Source organism: Dipodomys ordii, unplaced genomic scaffold (genome assembly GCF_000151885.1).
Source record: "Dipodomys ordii isolate 6190 unplaced genomic scaffold, Dord_2.0 Scaffold164, whole genome shotgun sequence".
In the NCBI taxonomy this organism is placed as follows: Eukaryota; Metazoa; Chordata; class Mammalia; order Rodentia; family Heteromyidae; genus Dipodomys; species Dipodomys ordii.
In genome coordinates this window covers 292,851-314,269 of record NW_012267380.1, presented here as the reverse complement: position 1 = coordinate 314,269, position 21,419 = coordinate 292,851, and the positions used below count along the sequence as shown (strand labels likewise).

At 55.2% G+C, this 21,419-nt stretch overlaps 1 protein-coding gene across 1 annotated transcript; it reads right to left on the bottom strand.

Annotated features, from left to right (window-relative positions):
- Positions 1–926: 926 nt before the first annotated feature.
- Limk1 (LIM domain kinase 1) lies at positions 927–16,656 on the bottom strand. Its single transcript, XM_013033233.1, has 15 exons — positions 16,607–16,656; positions 13,926–14,064; positions 13,527–13,636; positions 12,639–12,845; positions 9,955–10,060; positions 9,705–9,871; positions 7,998–8,181; positions 7,512–7,598; positions 7,179–7,310; positions 6,019–6,078; positions 5,786–5,851; positions 4,417–4,573; positions 1,752–1,807; positions 1,460–1,617; positions 927–1,370 (listed from the first exon to the last, which is right to left on the bottom strand). Exons 1-15 carry the CDS (start codon positions 16,654–16,656, stop codon positions 1,208–1,210), a joined length of 1,842 nt encoding a protein of 613 aa, XP_012888687.1. The 3' UTR covers positions 927–1,207.
- Positions 16,657–21,419: the final 4,763 nt, after the last annotated feature.

Sequence of the window (21,419 nt, the reverse complement as noted above, 5' to 3'; positions counted from 1 at the left end):
CCCCCCCCAAAAAAAGAGAGAGACAGGGTCTGGTTAATGTATCCCAGGAGACCTCAAACTTGAGCTTCTCTAGCTTCAGCCTCTTCAGTGCTGGGATTACGGGTGTGTGACATCATGCTCAGTCCATTTCGGCTTCTGATATCTTCTTGTGTCCTGTCTGGGCCCCCACTTCTGCCCCATCTGACTAGGCTTTGTCAGATGACCCCACCCTGCTTATGAACTTCTCCCCAGACACACACAAGGAAGGCCTGGGGGGCACAGACTTTATTGTTCCGAGTGCCTGCACGGTTTCTGGGCCGGGGGAGCATGTCCCGCCCCCCTTGGCCTGCTCAGATTCTTTTCCAAGTTCAAAGTGCACTGAGAGAGCTTCACAGTTTTAATGTCCCCGATCTGAACTGAGGCAAGGTGACAAAATGGCCCTCCCACCCCCACCCGCCAAGGAAAGAAAACCCCAAGCCCCCAGCAGCTGCTGCTCCAGCCTTATGAAAAAATAATACAAACTCTCCTTAAAAAATAGATTACACAGAAAGAACCCAGAGGACGGGGGATGCCAGGGGAGGGGCGGGGCGGCTGCAGCTTTGGTGAACAGGATGGGATGGGAGAGGAACCTCAGCCATGGCCCCCCTGGCTTCCCTCCTCCTCAGGGACCCTCTTCACCCTGAGGCCTGGTACCTTCTTACTAAAGTGGCTTTGATTTAAAGGAAAAAAAAAAAAGGCCCAAAGCAGGGGGAGGGGCCGCAGCCAGGCCTGCACCAGGGCCTTTCTCTCTCTCTCTCTGAGATTTGGGTTTTATGGTGATCTGCTTCTACACTGACACCCCAGGGGTGTGTGTGGGGGAGCATCAGGTCCTGGGACAGCCCCTGTGGTGCTGGGCACACTGCCTGGCCCCTCTCAGCCCAGCTGGGCTCAGAGGCACAGCGGGCAGATGTGTGTGTGTGGCACAACTCCCTGGGCGCCCAGCTCATGCAAGGAGAAGTGAGTGAGGGCTGGCCCCACCGAGGCAGAGGTAAGGTAGGGCAAGGTGGGGTGTGCACAGCCCTGGGGCCTGGGCAGAGAGGGCAGGGGCACGGTCTGCAGGGGGCGCTGCTGTGCCAGGCTTGGCTCTGGAGACAGGTTGAGTGCTGCTGCCCTGTGCCTGGCGACGGAGTGGAAGGGAGTCTGGTGTGGGTGGGTGCTGGGGTGGGGTTGGGGCGGCGTCTGGCTGGGCTCAGTCGGGGACCTCGGGGTGGGCGGGCAGGCCGCTCTCGCCTCGCCGGTACGTCTCCCAGAAGCCCCTCTCCAGCTGCTCCAGCTGTGGGCCCAGTGGCAGGTGGCCGGCCACGTGCATGCGGAGCGACTCCAGCCACTGCTGCAGCTTCATGAAGGAGGGCCTGGGGATGGGAGACACCAGGGGATGGGGGGGCGTGGGCTGGCTGGCTCTGCTGGGGAGTGGCCCAACCACTCACAGTCCCCCACTCACCTCTTCTCAGGATCCAGGTCGCAGCAGTGCACAGCAATGGGGAAGAAGCTGGGGGGACAGCTGGGGGGACAGTAACGGTCCAGAAAGCCCCGCACGTTGAGGCCAAAGTCCATGGTGCGTGGCAGGTAGTCAGGGTCTGCGTTCACCCGTCCGATGATCTGTTCCGCATGAGGCCACGAGTTAACCTGGGGCTCTCTGACTGGGAGTTTGGGGGCTCAAGGGCAGGTCACGCAGGCTGGGGCTGGGGAGTATAGATGTTGCCCAGGCCCGTGCCGCCAACCTTCACTCCTACCTCACACAGGACAATTCCAAAGGAAAACACGTCCACCTTCTCATCATAGCTGCGGCCTGCACAGAGAGACCTGGGGTCAGTGAGGACAAAGATGGCAAAAGCCAGGTGGGAAGAGGGCACTGCTAGACATGACCCCCAACCTTGCCAGGTCCTAGGAACCCTGAGGACTAGAAGGTCCAGGCAAGTTGGCTATGGTGGCCTGTGCCAAAATTCTAGCACTTGGGAAGTAGGGAGGCCAGCCTAGGCAAAAAAGTTCATGAGACCTCATTTCAAAACGTAAGACCAGGGGCTGGGAAGGTGGCTCAGTGGTAGAGCGCTTGCCTTGCATGCCTGAGGTCCTGGGTTCGATTCCTCAGCACCACATAAGCAAAAAGAAAAAAGCTGGAGGTGCTAGAGCGCTAGCCTTGAGCTGAAGAGCTGAGGGACAGTGCCCAGGCCCAGAGTTCAGGCCCCACGACCAGACCCCCCCAAAACAAACAAACAAATAAAAAAACAAAAACAAAACATAAGACCAGTGTGGTGGTTTGTGTTTGTGATCCCAATTACTCAAATCGTGTAGGTAGGAGGAATGAGGTCCCATGCTAACCCCAGGCAAAAGTGTGAAGCCCAATCTGAAAAACAGCAGAAGCAAAAAGGGGTGGAGGTGTGGCACAAGGGGTAGAGTGTCTGCTTAGCAAGGCCACAGTTGTGGGTTCACAACCCAGTATTCCGGGTAAATCATGGACTTTGTGTGTCCAAAAGCATCAGGCCAAAACTTGGAATGATTCCATTGGGGGAGTTTTAGAGTGGGGTGATGCTCAGGGAGAGGCACAAGCTAAGCTTATGCAATTTGATCTCCAGCATCGCAAAAAAATGAATAAATAATATAAATAAATAAATAAGTGAAAAAGTTCGGAGCTGTAATTCTAGCTACTCAGGAGGCCAAAATCTGAGGACCACGGTTCAAAGCCAGCCTGGGCAGGAAAGTCCGTTAGACTCTTACTTTATACACATATATGAAAGTGGAGCAGGGGCTGGGAATGTGGTTAGTGGGAAAGTGCTTGCCTAGCATGCCTGAAGCCCTGGGTTCCATTCCTCAGTATCACATAAACAGAAAAAGCCAGAAATGGCACTGTGGCTCAAGTGGTAGAGTACTAGCCTTAAGCAAAAGAAGCTCAGGGACAGGGCGTAGGCCCTGAGTTCAAGTCCTAGGACTGGCCAAAAAAGAAAAAAAAAAGAAAGTAGAGCAATGAAGCCTATTACAACTGTAAGGAGGAGTGGAGTGAGGGAAAGGGATGGAGAGGTGAGGTAAGGGGGTACACTGTATGCCCTGTGGAATGTCACAAGGAGACTCCCCCTTGTACAACTAATGCATCCTCCCAAACCACAATAAAACCAAGGAGGACTGCCATGGTGGTGAGCTGAATAGCAACCAGTAGGCCAGGATTTTAGGGCCCCCAGAGCAGGGCTGTCAACACTGCACAGGGCAGGCTAGCTAGGGACCACACAAACTCTACTCCCAGCACTGTGCTGGCCGACCCATCTGCCTGCTCTGAACTGATGTTTTGTGTGTCACCTGCTTGTCAAGGAGCCTACAAAGGACCAAGAGAACTGGGGGAGGTCATCCTGGATTATTCACAGGGCTCAGGGTCACTGGGGGAAGGCGGTGTATGCCTGTAATTCTAGCTACTCAGGCAAGGAAATGGGGTGTGTATGGAGGTGTGGGGGTGTACACTGGTAACACCAGCACGGGGCAGCTGAGGCAGGACAGCAAGCTGGAGGCCAGTTTTGGCTATGTAGTTAAGACCCTATCTCAAAAATAAAAAGGATGGAAACAGGGTCTGAGAGCCAAGGAATGAGAAGCTGTATGGAAGCCAGAAAAAAACTGGGAAGATTTGCCTGGACCTAAGAGCCTGCAGGACTAGGCGGCTGACCTGTGATTTCAGCTTGGGGAGACTGGGGCTGGACTATTTTTTGTTGTTGTTGTTGGTTGTGGGGCTTGAACTCTAGGCGTGGGTGCCGTCCCTGAGTTCTTCAGTTAAAGGCGAGCATTCTATGACTTGAGCCACAGAGCTACTTCCAGTTTTCTGGTGGTTAATTGAAGATAAGAGTCTCATGGACTTTCCTGCCCCCGCTGGCTTTGAACCATATCCTCAGATCTCAGCCTCCTGAGTAGCTAGGATTTACAGGCAAGCCATCTGAGCCCGGCTGGGCTTTATTTTTGTTGTTGTTATTGTTGTGCCAGTCCTAGGCTTGAACTCAGGGTCTGGGTGCTATCCTTGAGCTTCTTTTGCTCAAGGCTAATGCTCTACCACTTGAGCCACAGTGCCACTTCTGGCCTTTTCTGTGTATGTGGTGATGAGGAATGGAACCCAGGGCTTCAGGCATGCTAGGCAAATGCTCTACCACAGAGCTACCTTCCCAGCCCGAGGCTGGACTTCAGACCTCCAGGACCGCACAATAGTTTGTTATAGACGCCTCCAAGTATGTGGAAATGTCTTACAGCTGCAGCATAACAAATACAGGACCAAAGTGGAATGGCAGGGGCTGGGGAGTGGGGTGGATCTGAGCGGAGGGGTGGAGAGCTGGTGGAGGCGGGGCCAGGAAGAGCTATGGTGGGGCAAGGTGCCTTCATGGGTGGGGTCTCTGGCATAGGCGGGGCCTGGAGGGGGTAGGGCCAGCTTACCATTGATCATCTCTGGTGCCATCCAGTATGGGTTGCCCACCACCGTGTAGCGCTTTTTGCGATCTGGCTTCTTGAGGCTGCGCAGGTCTTCAGGCTGTGGTTTCTCATCGACCATGAGGCGAGCCAGCCCGAAGTCGGCCACCACCACGTTCTTGTTCTGCGAAATTAAGGGTGCAGGGTCCTGCTGGAGCAGGTCCTGCCTAGCCTGCTCCTCACTGGCACCCCCCTTCAACCCCCCGCACCCCAATACACCTCTGACATCCAGTGACCTCTGAAGGGTAGTGGATTCCACCCACCCCTACTCCCCTGCTTTTTGCAAACAAGCTGTTTGAAGCTCCTGAACTGGCTGCCAGTGTGACCCCACACCCATGTCCCAGGCCGGCCTCAACCAACCATTCTCCTATCTCCAACTCCCCACTAGCTAGAATTACAGGGGTGTGCCAGTGTACTTGGTTCCAAGCCAGGAAGCCTTGACACAGGGTCCTCAGACCATATCCCCACTGGGCAATGGTTGTTAATGGCCTATGCCACCAGGACAGGTCGGGGGCTGGCTCCTGTCCTGTCCCTCAGAGGGCTTGACCTGGACTTGAGGATCTGTACTGTAAAGAGTCTCTTCTGTTTGTGATACATGGGTCTGAAGCCCCTGACAGTGAGGGATGCAGTGGGGTTCTCAGAGCCTCCACAGTGAGGACAAAAGGTGCTGGGGTTGGACCCCAGGACCTTGTATATTGTAAACATGCATTCTGGAGCAAAAGCATAGTCCAGGCTGGGTGCCTGTGGCTCACACCTGTAATCCTAGCTACTCAGGAGGCTAAGATCTAAGGATCGCAGTTCTGTGCCAGCCCTGGCAGGAAGTCTGTGAGAATCATCTAGAATTAACCACCAGAAAACTGGAAATGGTGCTGTGGCTCAAGTGGTCAAGCACTAGCCTTGAGCTAAAGAGCTCAGGGAAAGTGCCCAGGCCCAAAGTTCAAGCCCCCAAATCGACAAACAACAACAACAAAACAAAAACAAAAACACAACTCAGTCCAGACACACTGGAGGACAGGAGGGTTTGCGGCTCTGATCTTGGGGTCATCGAGGCTGTAGTATGGAGGCTAAGCAGACTCCTGAAAGGCTTGCTGAGCTTCTGCCTTATCCACGGCTCCCCTCAGCTTGGGGACTTCTGAAGGTGAGGGCTTCCCTCCCTTCACAGCAAGGGCCTTCCTGAGCAGCAGCACCCCCCTCCCGCCCCCCAGGGAAGCCACTCTGACAAAGGTACTCAAGCTGTCTGCAATGTGATGAGCTAGGGAGGCAGCCAGGGGGCCTCCAGGAAGGCAGGCTGGGAGCATGGTGGATTCTGTGCCCCCAGTGCAGGGCCCCTGCTTACCTCTCGAACGAGGCAGTTGTGCGAGTTGAGGTCCCGGTGGATAATGTTCATGGAGTGGAGGTAGGCCTAGGCGGTATGAGGAGGAGGATCAGGAGGCAGCTGCTGGCTCCTCTTCTCCCGCCTCTTCCTGTCTCCCACCCTCCACCCCCCAGCCTCAGTCCCTGCTGAAGCATACTCCCTGCAGCGAGAGGCGGGGCTATCTTCACAGGGGCAGCAGGCTACCTGCCACTCACCATTCCTGCAGCGATGTCCTTGGCAAAGCTCACCCTCTGGCTCCACGGATACTGGCTGTCCTGGGGATGAAGGACAATGGCTAGGATGGAGCCAGCAGAGCCAAGGTGGGGACACAGAGGTGACAGTCACAGGATCCCAGTGTTTGAGAGGGGCAGAAGGTAGCCGGCTCCCTCTTGTATACACCTTTTAAGGTGTGTAGACCAATCAAATATCTTTTTTGGCATTTTGTTGGTAAAATGGAGATTAGAGACTCATGGACTTTTTTGTCTCTGCTGTTTTTTTTTTTTTTGGCCAGTCCTGAGGCTTGAACTCAGGGCCTGGGTGCTGTTGCTGAACTTCGTTGCTCAAGGGTAGCACTCTACCAGCTGGGGCACAACTCTACTTCTGGCTTTTTGCTGGTTAATTGGAGATAAGAGTTTCATGGATTTTCCTGCTCAGGTTGGCTTTGAACTGTGAGCCTCAGATCTCAGCCTCCTGAGTAGCTAGGATTACAGGCGTGAGCCACTGGTGCCTGGCAAGGTTATGTGTGTTTTACTGTGGCTGTATAGGAATTATATTTACATATTGAAATGTCAGCATGTTCTGTTTTATCGAAGAAATGAAGACAAAATGAGCTTGGTGTTTATGGCTCAGGTCTGGGATCCTAGCTATTCCGGAGGCTGAGATCTAAGGAATCATAGTTTGAAGCCAGCCCAGGCAAAAAAGTCCACAACACTCAATCTCCAATTAGCTAGCAAAATACCACACTGGAGGTGTGGTTCAAGTGTGAGCAGGTATGTAAAGTAAGCTTAAGGTTCTAAGTTCAAACTCCAGAACTAGCTCCTGCCTTACCCACAGGTCCCCTCAGCTTGGGGCCTCAATTCTTCCATCCACCACAGCCTCTGGAGTGTTGAGATTACTAGTGTGCTTTACTACACCTAGCCTGTGGACAACTTTGAAATCTTGCAAGTTGTTCATGTAAACTTACAAAAAAATTTTTTTTTGGTGGTGCTGGACTGGAACTCCCCAGGAAAGTGCTCTACCACTGAGTTACTTCCCAGGCCTAAGCTCACTTTATAAAAACAGCCAAGGGTGGTGCCACAATTGTGGGCAGGCCAGTCCTGAGGGTGGAGCCACGATTGTGGGCAGGGCCATGGCAGTGGGCGGGGCCAGCGCTCACCATGCTCTTGATGATGCTCCGCAGGGTGCCCCCTTTGATATACTCGGTGATGAAGTTCAGCCTTTTGTCCTTGTACAGCACCCCAATGAACTTGAGAACGTTGGGGTGCTCCAGGCACCGCATGACCTTCACCTGGTGGGGTACACACAGTCTAGGCTCACTCCCCTTCTCCTCCAGCCAGAGCCAGCCAGTCTTAAGGAGCAGGGCTGCGAGCCCCAGTCCCTCCATTGCCCTCTCGCTTCCAGAGGCGTGTCGATGCCAGGAGTGTCACTGCACCCCAGAGCCCTGGCCCCCTTAGTGGGCAAGGTCCCCAGGAAGGCCGACCTCACCCACCTCCTTGAGGAACGTCCTCTGCGTCTCCTCATCAAAGCGGATCAGCTCCTTCATCACCATCACCTCCCCTGTCTCCCGGTGAGTCACCTGTGTGCACAGGGGAACCGAGGTACAATGCAGGGACAGCCAGGGGCCTACAGATGTCCCAAGGACAATGGGATACTGGGCGTAGGGAGCACCCTCCCTTTACAGGGGAGGAAACCAAGGCCCTGCAGTTTCCTGGCTGGCCAGAGGTCTGGGACCGGCCTGGCTGGGCCGGGTCAGCTCCTGGCTCTCCTGGAGAATGAATGGCGGCTCATGGGCCCATGGGCTCCTCACCCAGTCCCCAGCATCTCTGAAGCACTTTTGTATAATCCTGACCCTTGCCGCCAGACCCCAACACCAGAGGATCAAGGCCATACCCCAACACCAGAGAAGAGGAGCCTGGATGCCAGGCTGGGTATAGGGAGAGGAAGAGGTCTCCACCAGCCCATCCTCACACCATACCTTGATGGCCTGGCCGAAGCAGCCCTTGCCCAGCACCTCACCATGGATGAGGTCGGAGGGCCGGAAGATGCGGTGCGGCCGGCAGACCACACGGAGGGACTCTGAGCGACCCAGGTCCTTGCGCTGGGAGGCCGGCGAAGCCAGAGAGCCCGCACCCGGGGATGTGTCGATGCTGCAGCTTCTCCTGGAAGACATGGGTGCCCAGTGCCATGGGGACATGACACCTAGTCCCTCTTCTGCACCCTTCTATGCCATCCCAATTCAAGGATGCCCTAGACCCTGGCCCCATTTGCATTCTGGAGCCAGCATCCAGCTCCCTTCACTTCTGTTGTCCTGACTGGGCTATTAGTGTGCCAGTGTGGGGATGTAGCCTCTGACTTCCCTGTCCCCCACCCAAGGCTGGAGGACCTCTCTTCCAGGTTCTGGGGGACAGGGGCAGAGACTTGTTAAGATGCCCAGTGGCTCTGGGCTTTTTCCTCTAGCCCCGAATCCCATCTCTGTTCAAAGATATGGACCTGGACCCCAGAAGCAGTCGACTCACTGGCTCTGGTATTCTGTCTCTATTATGAAGGAGAGCAGAATACACACACACAGACACAGAGACACAGAGACACAGACACACACACAGACACACACACACACACCCTCTCCTGGGACTTAAACCTAAGTCTTGGGTGCTGTCTCTGAGCTTTTTTGCCCAAGGACAGCACACTATCACTTGAGCCACAACTCCAACTCTCGATTTTTGCTAGTTAATTGGAGATAAGAGTCTCAAGGGCTTTCCTGCCTGGGTTGATTCAAACCATGATCCTCAGATGCTGGCTTCAGAAAAAGGTTTTTTTCGGGGTCAGTAACAGGGATTGAACTCAGGGCCTCACCCTTTCCACACAAGCACTTCACCACCTGCCACACATGTTTACTTTTTTTTTTTTTCTGGGGTCCTGTCATGGGGCCTGAACTCTGGGCCTGGGCTCTGTCCCTCAGCTCTTCAGCTCAAGGCTAGTGCTCTACCACTTGAGCCACAGCGTCACTTCTGGCTTTTTTCTTTTTGCTTATGTGGGGCAGAGAAATGGAGCCCAGGGCCTCAGGCATGCAAGGCAAGCGCTCTACCACTGAGCCACCTTCCTAGCTCACTTTTTTAAAATGTTGTGAGGCTTGAACCCAAGAGTCTGGGCATTATCCCTGAGCCTCTTTGTGTTCAAGGTTAGAACTCTACCACTTGAGCCACAGAGCCACTTCTGGCTTTTTCTGGGTAGTTTATTGGAGGTATGAGTCTCAGACTTTCCTGCCTAGGCTGGCTTTGAACTGCAATCCTCAGCTCTCAGACTCCTGAGTAGCTAGGATTACAGGTATGAGCCACCAGTAGCTGGCTCAGCCTGTTTTACTTTAGTTTGCTCCCCAGAGTCTTGTGCTTTTGCCTGGGGCTAGCCTGGGACCAGAATCTCCTCCCCTTCCCCTCCCCCTCCCCCCTTCCATTAGCTGGAGTCAATTACAGGTATGTGGCATCTGGTCCACACAGTCTTCACAAAACACACTATTCTGTGGCAATACCCCTTTCATGGGGGCTTCTGCCCTTACTAGCTAGGGGGGTGGGGGACTGGAGGCCAGGTCCTGGGCCTCTGAGGCCCAGGGACAAGGGACAGTGGGGTACAAGTCCCTGAAACCTGAGGCCTAGGGACAAGGGCAGTAGGGTACAGGGGGACTTACAGCACAGGTTTCTGCCGGGCAGAACCTCCAGCTTCCTGGTTGGGGGTGTACAATGGGGAGCCCAGGGGGCTGGGTTCAGACCCTGGCCCATGGCCCAGTGTGTCATGAGGGTCGTGTTCCAGAGTCAGCTGGAGCAGGCGGCTGGTTTCCTGGATCAGCAGGTCAATCTGGGGGACAGGTGTATGGACAGGTGAGCCAGTGGTGGCCATGGGGGAGGGCCTAGGCTCTGCCTCCACCCACTCTGGCCGACCTCATCCAGTGGCACGTTCCTTATGGGTGTGCCGTTGATTTCCAGGATCCTGTCTCCCACATGGATGGAATTCTTCACGTCTGGGCTCATGCAGCCTGGGTCCACGCTGTGGGCAGAGCAGTGGTCAGATGGTCCTCTGGCAACTCAAAATGGGGTGGGGGGGTTGGGGGGTGGGGGAGGCTGTGGGGATGAGGGAGTAAATGATTCTATCTTGTATGGTTCAGTATTCTTCAGAATGCTGAGCTCTTATGAGGTTAATGATTTCTGTAATTGATTATTGGTGCCTGACATGGGCAGGCAAACATAATGGAGATGTTCAGGGGCTCCAGTTAATAGACTGTTACTCCCACTGTGCAGGGCCAAGCTGTCCTCCACAGTCTGCCATGCTGGGATCAGACAAATACAAGATGGGTCTTAACTGGGTACAGATCCACCAGCTTCCCACCCAACCCCAACTCACCCAGCAGCAGTAGCCAGCAGCCCGCTCTGTGCCATGGGGCAGGCCGGGGATAGGCATGATTGGGAAGTCATAAGCGAACTCAGAACAGCCGATGTACCAAATTCCCTTCTTGTGCTTCTTTTAACTGCTTGGTGCTTGGTGTTAGCTGGTTTCTGGCTTTCATTTATTCTCATATAGGTTGTGTTTTTTGTTTTTGTTTTGTGAGACAAAGCCTCTCTATAGTACTCAACTTGTGATCCTTTTGCCTGTCTCTTGAATGCTCGGATTACAGGCATGCATGATCACACCAGGCTCTCATAAATGCTGTGCACAGCTATAACCCCAGCTATTTAGCAAGCAGAGATAGGAAGACCAAGATTCATAACCAGGGACTGAGAATGTGGCTTAGTAGTAGAGTGCTTGCCTAGCATGCATGAAGCCCTGGGTTCAATTCTTCAGTACCACATCAACAGAAAAAGCCAGAAGTGGTGCTATGTCTCACATGGTAGATGCTAGCCTTTGAGCAAAAAAAGCTTGGGAACAGTGCTCAAGCCTGAGTTCAAGCCTGAGGTCTGGCAAAAAATAAAAAAAGCAAACAAAAAAACCAGGCTGTGTACATGAGTGTGAGTGTGTGTGTATATGTGTGTGTGTGTGTGTGTGTGTGTGTGTGTGTGTGAATGTGATACTGGGTTTGAACTTAGGGCACCATGCTCTCCCTTAGTATTTTTAATTTCCCTTGCTCAACGCTGGCACTCTACTTCTTGAGCTACACCTCCACTTCTGCCCTTGTGATGGCTAACTGGAAGTAAGAATCTCTCATCTGGGCTAGCTTCAAACTGCATTTCTCAAATCTCAGTCTCCTGAGAAGCTGAAATTACATTTGTGAGCTACTGAGCTTTTAAAGGCTTTTAAAGGAATTTTCTTCTCCTAGTTCTTTGAGATAGGGGAAACAGATTGGAGGTAAGGCACTGAGGAGACAGAGTTCAAGAAAAAAGAAAATGAGCCCAGTGCCAGTGTCTCACGCCTGTCATCCTAGCTACTCAGGAGGCTGAGATTGAGGATCGTGGTTTGAAGCCAGCCCAGGGCAGGAAAGTCTGTAAGACTCTTTTTCTTTCTTTTTGTCATTTGGGGCCTGGGCACTGTTCCTGAACTCTTTATACTCAAAGCTGGTATACACTTTGAGCCACAGTGCCACTTTCTTTTTTCTGGAGCTTATTGGAGATGAGTCTCATGACTTTCCTGCCTGGGCTGGCTTTGAACAGCAATCCTCAGATCTTAGTCTCCTGAGTAGCTAGGATTACATGCATGAGCCACCAGCACACGGCATATATGACTCTTCTCTCTAATGACCCACCAGAAAACAGGAAGTAGTGCTGTGGCTCAAAGTGGTAAAGTGGTAACCTTGAGCAATAAAGCTCAGGGACAGCGCCCAGGCCCTGAGTTCAAGTCCCATGACCAACAAAACGACAATAAAACAAAAAAAAACAATGATTTACAGAAATTTTCCTTTTTGGAAGCAGGGTCTTGATATGTAGCTCAGAATAGCCTCAAACTGGATCCTCCTGCCTCAGCCTCCTTAGCACTGCGATTACAGGCGTGGACCAATATGCCTTATCCTTTCCTTCCTGTGGGGATAGGAGCACCCACAGGGGTTCATGCACATGAGCAAGTGCACTTAGCTGCTCCTACCCTTCACTGCTGGGAGTGGCAGGAAGCCGGCCAGTGAATGCACAGGTTGATGCCTGAAGTCAGCATATCCTTCATGTAGGGTGCTGACTGACTGATTCATGTTCTCTGCCATAACGGATTTTGACCTTTGTAATCAAGAAGCTGTTTTGTAAGATTGCAGTCTAAATAATCTGTATTTTTGCCAGGCACCCATGGTAGAGCACCAGCTGTGAGCAAGAAAGCTGGGTGGGCTGGGCACTGGGTGTCTCTTGCCACCCGCTATGAGTTGAGTAGCGGCTCTCCCACGCCCCACTGCTGGTCCACTTACCGCAGACCCTGACCCCATGAAGCTGTGACCTAAAACCAGTTCTCTCCCTGCCTAAGCTGTTCACGTCAAGTGTTGTATCTCAGAGACCCAACATGTCACCGCTGGGCCCCTCTGAAGCCATGCTTCACCCATCCTCAGGTCCCCAATCCTGACCTGCCACACACCTGCAACTGTGGCCATGGCCACTTACTATACCCTCCCTGCTTCCCTCTACCCCCCCCACCCCGGCCTTGGCCAGCCGTCACTCACCCCTGCACACGAACAGTGCGGGAATGCTCTGAGCTGCAGCCTGGAGGTCCATGAGGGGGGTCGATGGAGACGGACAGGCCTCGTTTGCCATGGGCAGAGGCGGGGATGGATACCAGAGTGACCGTGTGGGGCAGGTGGGAGCCAGGGGAGTCGGGCAGGATGTGCTCGATGACAGGGGTCACCACGGTCTGATAGTAGCAGTGTCCACTGGGGGAGAGAGGACAGGCTCAGCCCCACCTCCCAGCAGCCCCTTCCCCACACTCCCTTCAGGATGAGGAGCCCTCCAGGTGGACTCTCCAGGACAGGCTCTGCTGCTAGGCCACTTTTCACCCCTGCTGTGGACAGGCTGTCTCTGTTCCTAGGCCCTAGGGAGAGCAAGTCCTGGGCATGAGTTATTTATGAGCCCTGGGGCTGCAATGGCAGGGGAAGGCAGGGGAGGGCGCGCAGGGCAGGAAGGAGAGGCTGGACATCCCCATGACACGTGCAACCCCAATGTGAAGTGAGGCGCTCTGGTTGGTGAACACGGGTCCTTTATAATAAACTAGGATTTCACATGCAGCTCCAGCTGTGCTCTTAGTCACAAATTATCACAGGGATGGAGTTGTGGGGTCCCTGTGCCTGGCCAGAGGAGCAAGTGAGTGGCCTGGGGCCCAAATGGGGATCTGAGGTCTGAAGCATGGCTGTCTGGCTAGGGATGGCATCCTAGCTTGTGGGGTTTGTGCCGGTGCTGATGGCACTGCAGGAAAGGAGCTGGCATGTCTGCTGGGCCTCATCTCTGTCCTATCCAACATTTGTCTTTCACTGCATGCAAGGCTGGGTGTGGGGGCCAGCACCCTAGCACCCCTGTGCCAGGCAGGAGGGCTGGGAGAGGCAGGGTGGGGTGCTCACCAGTACAGCTTGGAGTGCTCCACCAGCGTGTAGGTGTCCCCATCCCCGATGAAAGCCCCGCAGGCGAGGCAGATGAAGCACTCAGGGTGGTACTTGAGCTCCCCGGCCACCTGGTAGGGGACAGTGATGTCCTCAGCCTGCAGGGTCTCTCCCGTGGCTGCCTGGCACATGGTACGGAGCCAGGTGCATGGACAGGGGACAGAGGGACGTGAATACGAGGACATAGTGTGCAAGCAGAGAAGAGGCGAAGGTAGAAGGGAGAGGATGAGGACACCCAGAGCTGGTCACTGGACACCACGGGTGGGCATGCACATCCCCATGGCAGTGGGAAGGGACCCCCTGGGCTGGACGCCGTGGGTGCACATGCGCACCCCCATGCCGGTGGAAGGGGCGGCTCACCATGACCAGCCCCTTGGTGATGTGCTCTGAGCAGCCGTGGCACGACTCGCCATAGCGGGCCCAGTAGTCCTTCTTGCAGAAGAGCCGCCCATCCTTTTCGTAGTACTGGTGTGATAGCGCAGCGCCACACTCGCTGCACCTGGTGGAGAGAGCCGCGAGATGGCTGAGATGGCGTCACTGCTCCAGCTCTGCCTCCCCCCCACTGGGCCTGCCCCCATCCCCCCCCAACACTGGGCATGTCCCTCCCATTCCCTCCACCCCCCCCCACATACACCAGGCCTCCCCCCATCTCCCCACATACACACTGGGTCTGCCTCTCATCACCCCCCCACACACACTGGGGCTGTCCCCTCATCTCCCCACACATATGGGCATACGCCCCCTCCCCACATTGGGCCTCCCCCCATCCCCATCCCCATCTCTTCATATACACTGAGCCTGCCCCCATCTCCCCCACCACTGGGCCTGCCCCCTCATCTCCCCACACACACACCGGGCCTGGCCCTCCCTATCTCCCCCTCCCCCTCCCACATCAGACCTGGCCCTCCCCTTGGCCTGCTACTGTGTCCCCCAGGCACAGATAGCCTGTGCTGGGGCACAAGGCTTGGCAGCGGGCAGGGAAGGATCTGAACCCCATTTAGATGGATCCAAACCCATTTAGCTTCTCAGTAATACCCTATATAGAGTGGATACCACCCAGAGCAGTTCTACAATAAGGAGCTGCCCACCTACCAGCCTCAGAGACCCCTGTCCTTGGTCACACAGGCCAGGAGGATAGGGTGAGGACTTGTGCTGGGTCCCCAGGCAGGAGAATGGGACAAACTAGAGGTCCCGTCTTAGGATCTGTGCCCCCCACCCCAGCAGTTCAGGCAGCACTAGGAGATGCCATGCCTACTACCACCTCTTCACCCCTGCTGAAACTCCAGGCCACCTGAGGTTCACTGGGGGCCACTAAGGTGGGTGAGCCACATGGCTTCCCAGTCCTGGGTCCCCCATGTGTGGCTACAAGCTGTGAAAACCTGCCTTTTTTCACTAAGATGCAAAGTAGGAACGAGGCTCAGTATTAACCAGGATGGATGGGAAGCCAGGATGCAGCCAGCCAGCACACAGCGTGTGCTGCTTCCTGGATGCTCAGCACCCGCGTGGTCTGCCAGCTTGTCTCCTTTTTTCCCTTCCCACAGGAAAGCAGCTGGTGTGCAGGGTGCCGGGGCCAGAGTCCCCAGGGCCTCCAGGGATGCTTGGGAGAAACACAGCCCCAGCCGCTAGGACCTACAGCTACCTGCCTGGCCTCTTCCCACACAGGCCTGGTGCTGGGAAGACTGCAGCCAGCGCTCCAGGCAAGTGGGGGACTGGCTTCTGGGGGTGCCCCAGGTCTTCATGTACATGGTAGGCCTGGACCGGAGCATAAACGTGAGCTGCAGAGCCAGGAGCACTGGGTCACCAGGAAAGGAAGACCCAGGCTCTGGAGGACAAGCTCTGGGCCACCCCCACACAGCCACTGCACTGCTGCAGGCTAGGCATGCTTAATTGGCTCAAAAGAACTTGGGGGGAGGAGGGCAGCAAGGCAGCTCAGGACTCTGTTTCTTTAAAGCAATCCAGCTGGTTCCCCATTGTTGGGGAGTCTGCTGGGGCAGAGGAACACAAGCCCTCAAGGTTCAAGGGAACAAAGGTGGGAGTACCAAGCACCCAAGAAGAAGTGGGAGTACTAAGCACTCAGGAAGCAGAGGTGGGAATCCAAGCACCCAGGATGTGGAGATGGGAGTATCAAGCACCAGGAGCTCTGATGTACCAAGCACTGATGAGCTCTCCCTGGGGCAGGGCAGGGGGGGAGAGACGACAGAGGTGGCGGTGGCAGGGTGAGAGAGCAGGCCTTAGGATGGCAAATGTGCTGCTTCAAGCTGCCCACATCCCAGGGTAGACACTTGGGGAAGGTATAGAAAAAGGACCTCACAAGACAGTGAGGTTGGGGAGCCCCCGCCCCCAGCTGTTCCCTCAGTGCCTGTCCACCAACCACACACTTGGGTCATGAGAGCATCCTTAGCTGTGGTGGACTCTCTGTTTCGCATGCTGCACACACTAGCATTGCTGCTCACTCCTGCAGGACCAGCAGGATCTGGAGTGCCCTCAGTCCTCCCTCCTCCCTGCAGCCCTTCCTTGCCCCCCCAACCTTTCTCAGGACCCCTATGCCATGCGCCTGCCTGGCCCCAGAGAACATTGGTGGTTTGCACGGCACCCTCGGCTGCCTGCCTGAATAACCTGTCTCCACCCGAGGTGGGCTGAGTCCTGCTTCAGGCCTGGCAGGGCCTCACACACCTTTGCTGGAAGAGGGCACACAGGAAGGAGACCCCACCCTCCAGCCTCAACCATCCAGAGGCGGACTCTGAAGGACCCTCTTGTGGACCTGCCCCTCTGCAGGCACCCAATGACAGGTGTGAGGTCCTTTCTTCCCGGAGCCCTCCCCTAGGCCCCAGCCCAAGGGGAGGAGAAAGAGCTGGGAAAATCTGCTTCAAGGGAAGGCCACACTCAAGGCCTAGAAGTTTCAGTAATGGCCTGTGCGCCCACGGCTGCCAACCTGACCATGAGTTTCAGTTCTGCCCTGGAAAGTCCCAGGTGGTCTGCCCCTGTCTCCTCTGCCAGCCGGCCCTCAGGGCTGGGGTCAGGCAGGAGGGGACTCCACATACCTAGCCCCTCGGAAGAAGCGGTTTTTTCTTGGGGCCGGGGCCAGCAGCATCTTGAGCAGCTACGGCAAGGGACTGGACTGGAGGCAAGGGACTGGACTGGAGGCCCGTAGAGAGCCTGAGTGGCAGACTCAGAGCTTCCCCATCCTATTTCAGGGGCCAGGATTGGAGAGCACATGGGGTGGAGCCAGTGTGGCCACGCCACAGGGGAGGGTCCAGGCCAAGGGGCTTGGTGTGAGCCTGAAGCAGGAAGCGGCTCCAATGCTGTGGTGCAGAGGAAGGGATTTAGGTTCTGACTCTAGGCAGGGAGGTATGGGGGTGGGGGTAAGGGATCTAGGCTCTGACTCTAGGCAGGGAAGCAGGGGGGGAGGGGTCTAGGATCTGACCCCAGGAAGGGAGGTGTGTGTGGGAGGGAGCGATTTGGGCTCTGACTCTTCCACTCTGTCTTTCCTCCTGAACCGCTGGAGAGTGCTACCATTTGTGTTCCTCAGCATCTGCCTGGACAAAAGCACTGAGCAGTTAGGCCTCTCTGGGGACAAGGACAGGCTCCTAAGCAGCTGCCTCTTCCGGTGCTTCCCCCAGGGACAGAGGTCGCCTTCCACGGACAGCTCATCTTTGCATGCAAGAACTCTGGAACTGGAAGAAGGGGAGGTTGGACCAGACCCAGACCATGACCAGCCAGCGGCACAAGGCCTTCTTCACCCTGGCAGTGCTCCCAGCCTCAGGGGATGCCTTGGCTGAGGCTCTGGAGGGTTCTTGGAGGGGACCTCACAGGCCGCACTGGGAAAGGGAAGCCTAGAATGCTCAAGCTGGCCAGGCTTTGGGTGGGGGCCCACAGGGTTGGTCAGACCTAGAGAAAGGCCCCAGGGTGGTGATTAAACCCTATGTTAATGCCAGGGGCATGTTGGGCCTGGAGCAGCCCTCCTGCTGCTCTCCTGACTAAGTCTCCCTCCAGCCATAAGGCTGCCTGTCCCCTTAGCCTGGGGCTTCCTTGAGGGCAGGCGCCTGACAATGAAGCGGGGCCCAAAGGCTCAGATCCTGCATCCAAAGATGCACAGCCAGGTCACCTTCTACAGGCTCCCCCCAAAACATCCATACAGCTGGGGTGACCCCACTAGCAGGCTCACCAGGCCCCAGAGCGCTGTCTCCACAGCCCCACACTGCCCTGGTCTCTTCCTTGGCTCACCCATTAGAAGGTGGGCTACAGTTTCTGTCAGGGGCAGGCGGAGCTGTGGTAGAGTTCAGGCTTTACAGCAGGCTGCATGGGGGGACTCCAGGCACCCGCTGGCCTATCTGGGCATTGCTCCTCCGGGACCCAGGAGGGGAGGTTCCACCTGGAAGGGTGTGCAGAGGGACTGCCTCTACCACCTGCCATAGCAGCTTGAGGGGGACAAAGGACTCAGTGCCACCAATGGCTCCTGCCATTAAATGCTTTCAGAGGGAAACGGAGCCTCAGACATCTGGCCAGAGCCCTCCAGAGCCCGCTGGCCCCAGACCTGTCACCAGCACCACTCCCAGCCCTGCCCCTTCAAAGCTGCAGTGTGCAGAAACAGCAAGACATAAGTTCAACCCCAGCCCAAGCTGTTACCACCTCAGCAATGCACTTGCTTTGGCCAAGCCCTCATTTCGCTCATGTGAACTGGATAAATACATTAAAAGATGGTAATAAATGCCATCTCATATGGCAAAAACTGGGTGAGAATCCCTAGTCTGAAATGGTTGGGACCACAGTTGTTTTGGATCCCAAATATCCCAGGATTATTAGATTTGCACACTCATGAGACCACTTGGGAAAGAAGCCAATGTTTAAATATGAAATTCATGTTTTGTATACACCTTACAACATACATAGCCTGAAGGCTTTTTTTTTTGTTTGTTTTTTGTTGTTTGTTTTCAACACAGGGCCCAGCACTGGCTCAGTTGGTCCTCTACCATGTGAGCCACACTTCCAGTTCAGCTCTTTGCTGGTTATTTTGGAGATGGGAGGGGATCTTTGGTGTCCAGGCTGGCTTGAATCTCAGTCCTCCAGATCTCAGCCTTTTGAGTAGCTGGGATTACAGACAGGCATTGGGTGTCTGTGCCTGTCTTCCTGGAAGAAGTTGTGTGCAAAGCATTTAGTGTCTGACTGTTCTGCCTGTGGTCTGTCAAAAGTGCTCGAGCATGGGCCGCTGTATGTGTGGCATCATATTGGGCTGGGGGACATTCTGGATTAGGGATGCTCAGCTTGCACTTGCCAAAGGCCATTCTCTCTAGATCACTTTCTCCACCTCAAGTGACCCTCTGAATGCCAGGCCCAGGAGCGCAGCCCCTCAATGACAAGCAGTCCCTTTGCTGCCAAGGGGTCCCTTGGCCCTCTGGAATGGCACTGGTCAGTGACATGTCCTCCACTGTCTGCTTACCTTCCCAAGCCTGTCTCAACTCTGCCACTGCACTGCAACCTTCTTTCACTCTGCTGCCACCCAGAATGCCCTGCCTGTTCTCCCCACGGTCTGCACTGCCTGTGTCCCGGTCAAGAGTGCTCCGTGTTCCCTGAAGGCCTTCAGAGTCCCTGAGTTTACTCCAGAACAAGGGGCCTACCTCTCTTCCAGCCTCACAGCCAAGGTGGGTACTGTGTGTCCCCAACACTCACCGGATTCCAGCAGCTCTGCCTGGGGTCCCTTCCCACTGTGGGAGCATGCATGTATGTGCATGCCTGTGTGCACAGGGAGGGGGGCTCTGGTCCCATAGCTGCTCCCCCCCGACCCTGTACCAGGCTTCTCAGGATGCCCACATAGGTCTCCATGTATGGTACTATAGTATGGGTCTCAGCGTTACCCCTGCCATGTTGATCTTGGGGTGAAGGGCAGGGCTGATCATTCTGGAAAGCCAGCTGGGGCCCAGGGGCTATGGCTCATCTCCTTCCCAGGCCTGCTTTGTCTTCCTCTCCCCTTCATCGGCCACTCAGAAAAGCCCTCCCCTGCCTAGCTGCCAGGAGGACTCCTATCACCCCAGCTCACCCCATCCATGGGTGTGCATCGGCCCCGGATCAAAACGATTCACGAAAAACAAACTGAACATTCTTTTCTTGCTGTAGCCCCTAACAATTCTGTATAACAACTAGCACAGGGTATTTACATGGTAGTAGGTATTAAAAATAACCTAGAAAGTATTTGGGGAAGGTGGGACATGGTGGTATGGTGTATAGCCCAGCTACTCAGGAGGCCCCAGCAGTTCAAGGCTAGCTTTAGGCACACAGACAACCCCTGCCTACCACGTCATGTACTAGAAGCTCACATAGATTAAATACAAACATACTGTCATTGTATAAAAAAAGGGCTTAAAAAAAAAGCCACTTCTAAGGCTTGAACTCAGGGCCTTGGTACTACCCCTTAGCTTTTTCACTAAAGGCTAGCACTCTACCACTTAAGCCACAGCCCTACTTCTGGCTTTTTGCTAGTTAACTGGAGATAAAAGTCTCAGGGACTTTCCTTGCCTGGGCTGGATTTGAACCATGATCCTCAGATCTCAGCCCTCTGAGTAGCTAAGGTGTCAGGTGTGAGCCACCAGCAGGCAACTCTAGAAGGATTTGTTACTTTTTTTTTTTTTGGTCCAGTCATGGGGCCTGAACTCTGGGCCTGGGCGCTGTGCCTCAGCTCTTCAGCTCAAGGCTAGCGCTCTACCACTTGAGCCACAGCGCCACTTCCGGCTTTTTTCTTTTTTGCTTATGTGGTGCTGAGGAATCGAACCCAGGGCCTTATGCATGCAAGGCAAGCGCTTTACCACTGAGCCACCTTCCCAGCCCATTAGAGGTCCAAATAACCAAATAGGAAGTCCTCCCTGGACCCATTGGTCAGAGCACCTTTCACTAGCAGGGGGCTGGACATCAGGGACTCTCTAGGGATAAATAAGCAGGGACAGCGCCAGGTGGGGAACCCAGGTCCCTGGGCCTCTGCCCAGGTAGCCCAGCCTACCTGAAGCAGTCTGAGTGCCAGTCGGAGTTCAAGGCTTGGAGGTACTGGCCGTCATAAATCCTCTGGCCGCAGCTTGCACAGATGGGCAGCTCACTTCCTGTGGGGAGCAGAGTCATGAGTCACTTTTTGGGGGTATTCTGGCATAGACCCCTTGTGGACCCAGTAGACACAAACGCAGTCCCCAGGCCAAGTGGTCCCTGTGTTGAGCTAGAAGAGAAAGGCCCAATGTCTTGCTCAGAGACTGGCTGAGTTACTGAGCTGCTCTGGGCCTGCCTCAGTGTCCCCACTGGTAACCTGATGACAAAGATCATATGTCCACCCTCCTGCATGGTGTTCTTCAACTCAGGGGCTGGTAAGGTAACACGGGGACAAAGAAAGCCAAGAGGGGGGATGGGGAATCTTGTCCTTTCCCCTCTAGTATGCCCAGGAAGAAGGGGTAAAGGTTCCTTCAAAGGGCAGGGCCTGGCCAGGGCTGGGGCGTCCTGGGCCCATGGGGCTGCACTAGCTGAACTTGGCGGTGCCTTGGCTTCCTGAGGGGCTGGGGTGGCAGAGCCACCAGTCAGATACCTCTTGATGCCAAACACGAAGCATGCTTAGTCATCCCTGTGGCCTAGCACCCCTGCAGGTGGTGGGGCCTGCAAGATGCCCCCAGCCTGACCCTCCCTGTTGTGCAGACAGGGACGCTGAGCCCCCACAGAAGGGCCTCTTGCTGTGTCACACAGTCAGATCCTGGGAAGGTCCCAAGGCAGAGGCGGCACCCAGAAGTTGTTCTTGGGCTTGGGGGAGGGTGAGGTGGGAACTGGCACCCCTTCCCTCGCCCGCAACCTGCCTCATCAAGAGGTGTCTTGATACCAGAAATGCTTGTG